Source organism: Rasamsonia emersonii (genome assembly GCF_000968595.1).
Source record: "Rasamsonia emersonii CBS 393.64 chromosome Unknown ctg1118621760516, whole genome shotgun sequence".
In the NCBI taxonomy this organism is placed as follows: Eukaryota; Fungi; Ascomycota; class Eurotiomycetes; order Eurotiales; family Trichocomaceae; genus Rasamsonia; species Rasamsonia emersonii.
This window is the reverse complement of record NW_013562944.1, coordinates 1-8,902: the sequence shown is the minus strand read 5'-3', so window position 1 is coordinate 8,902 and position 8,902 is coordinate 1. Positions and strand designations below refer to the sequence as shown.

The 8,902-nt window shown below is 49.8% G+C and overlaps 2 protein-coding genes across 2 annotated transcripts; both read right to left on the bottom strand.

Moving 5' to 3' along the window:
- Positions 1 to 2,005: 2,005 nt before the first annotated feature.
- Positions 2,006 to 3,577, bottom strand: T310_7209 (Uncharacterized protein; the record flags this gene model as incomplete). The annotated part of the gene is made up of 1 exon (XM_013469993.1): positions 2,006 to 3,577. The coding sequence occupies one exon, from the start codon at positions 3,575 to 3,577 to the stop codon at positions 2,006 to 2,008; it is 1,572 nt and encodes a 523-aa protein (XP_013325447.1).
- Positions 3,578 to 6,628: 3,051 nt separating this feature from the next.
- On the bottom strand, positions 6,629 to 8,898 carry T310_7208 (Rab geranylgeranyl transferase escort protein; the record flags this gene model as incomplete). Its single annotated transcript, XM_013469992.1, has 10 exons — positions 6,629 to 6,665; positions 6,815 to 6,879; positions 6,991 to 7,007; positions 7,105 to 7,158; positions 7,338 to 7,403; positions 7,645 to 7,678; positions 7,742 to 7,811; positions 7,990 to 8,135; positions 8,193 to 8,210; positions 8,395 to 8,898. Coding segments are annotated over 10 exons (1,011 nt in total), but the record flags the coding sequence as incomplete, so codon positions are not given.
- Between the last annotated feature and the right edge of the window lie 4 nt (positions 8,899 to 8,902).

Below are 8,902 nucleotides of genomic sequence, written 5' to 3'. Positions count from 1 at the left end.
ACTGACCTTGGCAGCAGCCTGATGGGGTCTTTGGAGGGCAGGTTCTACATGGAGAGCGAGATAAGCTGGGCGACTGACGGCCACTTTTGCGAGTCGTACGACGACGAAGGGTACAACATGAGTCCAAATTGCGCGCCAGAAGAGCTTTGCAGATGCATCCCAGAGCTTCCAAGGTAGGCCCATACTGCTGACGCGTGATTGATGTGTGGTAATCGCACGTCGCTTGGAATCCGCGAGGACCGGCTATTCGACAAGTGAATCTTGGATCAGCAAGTGATCTGGAGGATTACCAATATCCTGCGACAACGAGCATCCTGACAATACCTTCAGTGCCCTGTCCAGCCCATGACCGGCCACACTCTTTCTCGCACTCTCGACGGGCAAGATTATCGAGGCAGGTAGCTAGTGTTCTAGTAGTGATATCGACAGTAGAAATGCCATCTCCCGTCCGGAGTACATTAATTAGGCGATGAGATTCTCGTGACTTTCACCCCAGCAGACAACAGCAACAGCAGATGAAGATTCCGCATCAGCCTGTCCCGTCCATGTTCTTCGAGACCGAATCGACGGATCAGATCCTCCAGCACGGTCATAATTATTGTGGAGTTAACTGCAGTTACAATTAACACCTCGTGATACCGTACGTACTGTTTCAAGAAGGTCGACTATGATGATAAGCTTGCCCGGTTGCCCAGTGCCGGGCGCGGGGCTGGGCTGGGCTGGAGCAGGCAATACTGATCGTCGGATGATCTCAATCGATCGATCAAATTGATCATTGATCGATTGGTGATTTGTCTGTCAGAGTCGGACCGTCCACTCGTTTGGCTTTTGAAGAGTCTGATAATGATCAATGCCAGGTAACTATTATTGGTGATGGGCGCTAGATTCGATGGGATGGGGATTCAGATTGATCACTACCCCATCACACTAAGTCATTTTGGTGCAATGGAATGAGATCGATCCATGGATATGGGGATGCACATTGCACACGTAGACTGCCTGGCGAAGGATGAAGATACTCCATACTCCAGTGGGGCAGCGTGAAACATGTTTCATGTTTCATGTCTGGACGAGATGGCCAATCCAGTGGCCAAGCTGCCCACGCAGCTGCGATGCAACGATCGATGGATGGATGCAACGGTCCACCCGCCATCAGCGATCCGATCTGACGGAGAGAGGGCTTAGGGCGATTGATAGGACACGACGATATGCACAGTACGAGTATCTTAATATATTCAACACGATAAGATTCGCAACGCTAATTACATACATTATCGATTACCCCACTATCTTCTAGAGTAACATCATATCCCACACTACCATTTATCCACTCGTGATGCTACATTCCGGTCTACTGCCATCGGACCCCCGACCAGGCTGACTGGCTAGACTAGCGTAGAGACAGACACCACTACTAACTAGCCCACAACACAACGGACCAAGGGGAGTAGTAGCCTTGATCAAGTCTATTTATACATGGGATTTTTGCGAGCTTCAATCATGACAAAGAGAACGAATAGAGAAAAAAAAAACGCGAGGCCGGGAGAAGACGAGCAAGGAAAATAAACAAAGGCCCGCGGGTCGAATACCTGCCTGCCAGAGGCCTCCGCACTTGCTGTTCAATGCACCCAATGTAGAGAAATATGGACGGGAATGGATCGACAACACAGGGTTCCACAGGGTCAGTCCGTGCATGATGATCCAGTCTGGGGCACCCGGTTTGGTTAGGAGAATTGTGGAAGATCGAAAAATGCTCTTCTTCACTCCAAGCAAAACAATCACCATTACCCGATCTTGGAGATGCGCCGTGTCTTAAAACGAAAACCTGCCAATGCAACGCCACATAAATGATCAAGAGGAAAGAAAAATGGTTAAAATAAAATAAAAAAGAAAAGAAATAAAATCACGTGCGAAGTAGTCAAAGAACTCCCCGCGGAAGAATGTGCAGGAAGAAGAAAAAAAAAGTTGTTTGAGGCGTGAATTGCGGGCTTCGGTTTCTTTTTTTTTAAAACTTGGTCTGGCCGCCTCCGACACCAGCACCACCACCGCCCTTCGGGCCCAGCCAGACCAGCTCAATCACGCTGTGGCCGCCCTCCTCTTCGCGCGTGTAGAATTGGTGGACGTTGTCGCCAACGACCATGGCCTCCTTCAGCATCCAGCGCTCCTTGGTCACACCTTCCTGGTCCTTGGGACGCAGAGGGCCCAGACGCTGCTCGTAGCCGTACGTTTCCTCCTCCCACGTCTTCTCGGTGTGGTCGAAGTTGATGGCATCATCCGGGGTGTTCTCATCGAAAGTGTATTTGATAATGGAGTAGCCGTTGGTGAGAACCCAGAAGGAGCGGATCGAGCCACCCGTGCTGTTGTTGATAATCTCCTCCTGGTCGAACACCCAGCGGCGAAGGACGGATCGCCGTCCGGCGGCCGCGGCAACTGTGCTCATCTTCACCACGTCCTTGGTGTACCAGCTGCCCCAGTGGTGCAGGGAATCGATCTTCCGACCCGACTCATAGACACCATCGGGTTCACCCGTCATGTCCATCTGGTACAGGGACGGCCACAGCGTCAGGGGGGTGTCACCGAACCGCTCAATGCACTGACCCAGCTTCTGGTCACCGGGCTGCTCACCCCAGGACTGGCATTCTTCGTAATACTGCATCAAGACGTCGAGCAAGGGCTTGGACACGAAGACACCGGCACCACCGAAGGCGATGTGGCCAAAGGTGTCGACCTGCCAGCTGGCCTCAGACAGAGCACCAATGTAATGCTTCTTGGTCGGGTCGAACAACTTCAGCTGCTGAGCGACGCTGGCGAGCGAAGGGAAGAAAGTGTCGTCGTCGATGAAGCTGACCCAAGAGGTGTTGGGACGCTTGGTGTTGATGTGGTTGGTGAACGCCTCGACCAGACCAAAGTACCGGGCCGTGAACTCCAGCGGGGAGGACTGGATGGTCACATCCAAGCCGCGGGCGCGGAAGTAGGCCTCCTGCTTCTCGAGGTCGTCATCAGACTCCGGGACGAGGACCAGAATTCCGGCCTTGGTGTCACCGTAGGAGTACAGCAGCGAGGGCAGCAGACGCTCCAGACGGTCGGCAGTCGTGGCCAGACCAAACAGAATCTTGGAAGTCTCCTCCACATCGTGGTCCGCAGCGACGTCGACGTCGATGATGGGCGGGCAGGGCAGGGTCGGGTCCTCGTTCTCGTCGGAGATGACGGTTCCACGCTCGAGGGCACGGAAGGGAGGCAGCACGCGCTGGTCGATGTCCTCGAGCGAGCGGAACTCGGTGTCTGGGTGGACGTGGTGCGGGCGGAAGTAGGCACGGGTGTAGTTCTTGCGCATCAACCATTCGTTGAAGGGCAGCGGCGGAGCAGTGGCCGGGTCGATCTCGCAGTTCTCGGTGAGCTTCTGGGGCTGCATCTGGACCTGGGCAGGCGAGCTGCTGCCGCTACCGGACAGGTGGTCGATGGGACGCTTGAAGCGCAGCAGGGCGGCCCGGTCATAGCGGTCGACGCACCAGAAGAAGAAGGCGATGGAGAAGAGGGCGATCAGGGGAAAGAGCGTCTTCAGCCGGAGAGGCGGCATGGTGACGACGGGACGAGAGAAGTAGGACGACTTGGAAATCATCAGAGACGCGGCGAAGGACGAGCAGGAAGCGTTTCTCTGCCCGTCACCGCCGGGCTGGACGGTCGGGCGGTTGGGACAACAACAGAGAAACAGACAGACAGACAGACAGACAGACAGGTAAAGAACGAAACCGGCAGAAGTGCCTGGCAGGAATGCGGCAAGAGAGCGACTGGCTGCGTCGAGACCGGCGACACTGGCAGAAAACAAGCACGACACGACACGACGCGACACAACAAGAAGACGCAGAGGAGGGCAGGAGAAAAGAAGAAGAGAAAACGACCGAACGCAAAGGCCGTGGAGAGGCGGGAGGTGGGGGAGCAGGGGAGAGGCGAGGCGAGCGAGATAGGACGGATGGAGGGAGAGGGATAATAGGGGAGACTTCACTCCTGAGCGACGAAGACTAGTTAAGGCTGGGCGGAGCAGACGGCACTGGCAATTGGCCCCCTCGCGATTAAGCAGCGACGAACCGCACTAGACGAGGGCGATCGGGCAGGATGCTTAACTGCAGCACGAGCACGGCCGGTGAGCGGGTTTGTTGCAATATGAATGAGTTTTCTGGGCCTGTTTCGAGCGAGCACCGTCAACAGAGAGCCTGTCCGGAGCTGCCCTCCGGCACCAGCGATTGGGCGGGCAGTGGAATGCCACCGGATCGCTGGATGGCGCGTCTTCTCCACTGCTCGCCATCCCTTTGCTACCGCTCGTGAAACCGCTTTCGACAGTTGCAACGCAGAAACGACAATCCAAGCCAAGCCATTCTCCCGCCCAGCGACACGGGAGGCGGCCGGCAGCGTGCGACGGCGCTGAGCCCGCACCCACTCCAGCCGTGTCCGTTCCTGACCCGCGCTGATCACCGGCCCAGCGCATTGTCTGGCAAGATGGATCAGGGTCTGCGGTAAATGGCTCGAGGCCAGTTGCTACTGTTCCCTCTGGATGCCTTCTCTCCATCCCTGTCTGACTGGTGGGCTGCACAGATGACCCCATCTCCGTCGTCGTTGAGACAAGCACTTGACAAGAAAACGCTGACGCCACCTGCAGCTGGCCAGGAATGCCCCGGGGGCCAGCGACGTCACGGTGCCTGGTCGCTGAAGCCTCCACCGCTGACCCAGGGTTCTCCAGCCCGGCCGACCGACTTCCCAGCCACTCGATCCACCGCGATCGGCAGACGAAATGAGCACAGTGCCCCAGCGATGGTGTTCTGGTGGATTTCCGTTTTCGCCTGCAGCTGAATCCGAGCTGCTGCCAGACATGCAGTTACAGCCACAGCAGCGCTGCTGAGTGTGTTATTCTAGAAGATATAGTAATGGTCTACTGAAGACAGATTTGTACATTCTGGACGAGAACGGAGTGCTCCATACTCCGTATTGCTCCGTATTCTTGACGGTGGCCCGTGGGTACCGACCCACGGTCGGGAGATTTCAGCGCCAAAAGGGATCCCGAACATTGCCCGTCGGTGAGGAAGTGGATTCGGCCCCTGAGCATCGTTATCCCAGAAGAGTAGTATCAAATTTTAATTTTACTTCATTAACGTTATTTCAAAGAATATACGAGTAAATTTTTTCTACTTATTCTGCACGTGCTACTCCGTACTTTACTAGGAGCCGTGGTACGTTGGAGTACAGTACCTAATGCAATCAATCTACCTAGTATAGATCTATCCAGGACTTGTCCTCCTAGATCCAGTGAATCGAACCAGCTGGTAGTTCAGAAAATCAAAAAGATTCCCATGAAGGTCTAGAAGGTCTAGAAATTCTGCCATCGAGCCAGATCCAACAATCAATTAACTGAAAAAAAAAAAGCGCAACAATGGGGGCCAAGAACCGATATCCTAGACTATATAACACCACGATGACAGCTAAACTGCCGTTCTTGTGCACATGGCATAGTTTTAGTGTACTATTGTTCTGGTTATTGTTCTTCCTGCGTCAGTGGCTTGCAAAGGCGACAAAAATAACAGCCCCCCGAGTTCCTTATAGGCGCCTGCCCACGCCACCAACTGCCATCCTCCAACGGGCTGAAGGGGACGGCTGCACTGAGCCACTCGATCGATCGGATCTGGCTCTTGTTGCGTGGTCCTCCGTACTCGGTAGTTGACGATGGTGTTGAGGCTGACAGTGACAGCTGTGCTAAATATATACAACTGCCGGGTCTGGACTGCATCATGGGCATTCAGCAGAATCGCAGGATTGCAGTCACCTGACGTCAAACTGACTGGAGTAATCCTCTCCTCTGTTTCACAGTGACATACATCAACATCGATCGTCTGATCAGATAACTAGTAGATTGGACGATCTTACGGAGTATTCCATCAGACATCACCAATACTACACTTATTAATAATTATTTTCAAGTATTATTTAGCTGCTTACTGGATAATGATGATGATAGCGACATCCAGATAGACATACCATTTAGGTACGTATGTACAATAACACAAGCACATTTAATAATCACTTTTCTTTGCGATGAAACTCCACGTTTCTTCTTAATTCTGACCGATGTGGCTTGCTGGAGAAGGGCAATAGTACTGACAGCAACCGATGCGATGTCTCGTCACAGCCAGAAGTGTTACAGTACTGCAAGATCAAATCAATGTCTTTCGGAAGATAACAGCAATAACAGCAGTATTGTTTAACAGGATCTATCTACAGAGTACTAGTATCTTTGAACCAAGCACTGACAAAACACTAACCTAATCACAATACCTAGATACCTAGCCAGATAATCGTATTTACCACTTATCAGCATTAGCAGTTACAACCTAGTTATTAGCCCGTAGTCAGTTGTAATCCACAGGATGATCAGCATGGTCAATCAAGACCGTTACTATCTACCTACCGATAAAAAGCCGAGAAACGTTACACCTTACTCTGTACGGAGTACAGTACACTATCTACTCTCTATCTAGATCCCTGCCTACTACCTACTACCTATTTTATTAGCCTATTACTCCGTAGGTACCTAGTATTCCGTAGTAGATGGTAAGTACTAGGTATGTAGTACAGAAATTAATTAGTCCCGACGGTCACAATTTCCCGGGAGATCGAGTCTAACCGCAACCAGAGTCATAGTAATAGCAGCAATTAATTAATTATTATCATAATAAATAATAAATAATATAACCATAAATGTTGATCAACAAGTAAATAGAACCAGACAGGGGACCAAAAGAAAAACAATTTTAATGAAACTACCTACCTGAATGGATGATTGATCGGTGATTGATCGCCCTCCCTCCCGAGATTACCTACTATGCTAGCTACCTAGATATGTTTCAGATTCTGGTGATCATTATGCGGAACGGATCATCGTGTGCAACCGCATAAATGATGGAATTGGAATGAAGTAATTAATTACCCCGTAGAACCCCGTACTCTAGCATACAGAGTAGCTATTATTATCATGTAATTAGATAGGGGGCTATCTTGAAGATCTTTCTCTTTTTTTTTGTCCATCGGGTGCAAGCATTTTGATTAGAGACCACGGACCCGATTCATTGATATTGATTTGATTGATATACGATACGGGTGTAACTTTGTAACCTGGTGATATCAATCAAGATCGTCATTATCATTATCATTATTAATTAATATGATTATTATCGCTGAAATAGGTAGGCTATGTTTCAGTGTTATTGATTGTACCGTTAGTTACTATTATTCCCAAACTCAGGTTTCTCTCCATCAAATCAATATTAATGTTTGCGTTGCAATAGTCTTACCTATTGCCTGCTGTACTGTAGTATCTCTGGCTGTCATACCATCTGCAGATGCGAGCGATATTATTACTGCTGATTTGAGCAGCAGCCAGGATGTCCTTCCTCTGTTATTATTTATTGTCAACTACGTGACAGTGAGTGAAATGGAAGATGTTTCGGATTATTAGTATTATACTGCTATCAGGAGGAAGGTTGATACCTTCCCATGTTGAATTGCTTGCTTGCTCAGATCAACGCCAATATCACCCGACCAGAGACATGTCCTTATCTAAGGTGAGGAGGATATATCGGTCGAGTATCACAAAATTACCTCGATAGATATTGTACATGTACTTGTACGTACCCTGACGGAAGTACAGAGCCGTTTGTTTCCCAAGGGAATTTATTTATTTGATCGATATACTTACTAGACTGACTCGAAGATCTGCTGAACCGCTGAGCGTGAGTTGTTGTATCCCAGAGCCTGATAGCTCTGGTCTGTTGTCATTAATTAATAGGTTATTATTACCTCCTTTATTTATTTATCATTATGTTACGTGTTTCCTCGAGGTTATTATTACTATTAAGTTATTTATTATTGAGAATGGAGGAATGAAGAATTATCTATCTATTGACCCAGAGTTTAATTAATTAAATTCTCCTATAGTAAACTAACCCTGATGATAAATAAACATGCAATGCAATGATGGTGGCATGACGCAAGTGTGTCCGCCGCCGTGGTATTGGTATGCATCTCCTTGGGACAGCGTCTAACTGCGGTACGGTTTGGCATGCTGTGTTCTTCTTCAAGACCTTATTTATCTACTTGCAAATACGTGCAAAGTTTCCATATGCCATCCGTTTGCTTTTACTACATACGCTGGTAAGCCAGTTAAACTGATGAAATGGGAAGAGTAGACTTGAGCAAAAAAGAGTACACTTGTTTTATTGTTAGAATTGAAAATTCGAATTGCAACGTGGGATCTAGAAATCTGAACTACGAACTGCACTACACCTGTGAACTCGCTAGTCCTACGGACCATTACGAGGTGATTACTGATCACTCATCATCAAGGCTCACACCTCGATCCTCAAAAGTCATAAAATCTTCATCTCGGGCCTCATCACCCATCACTGTTTTCCACGCCGCCTTGACCGCGTCGATCATCCTGTCATCGAACGCAAGGTCGAGACTAGGCGGCGGGAAGTACACAATCCGGTCAGATCTTGCACTGCTGCAAATGCTCGCATCACTGTCCTTCTCACACGACAGCCCCAGCTGCGTGTAACGCAGTGTCCACAACACCGCCGGTTCATCACCGGATCCTGCAAACGTCTGCAACAGTTTGCTGACCGCTGCTTCAAGCAGAGCTTGGCCTTCCTCCCCGGGAATGGACACGCTGCCATAAACGACACCTTTGGGCACATCAAGGTTAGCAACTCGCCTTGTTTCAAAGGAACAAGAAATGAACAAAAAGTAAAATGAATCGCTCTCCATCAGGCTGTCAGAGGTCCAGAAGGGTTTCATCAATATGAACTCAGGCAATGTAGATAAGGTATTCATTGAAGAGTCATCATGGAAGAGCTGG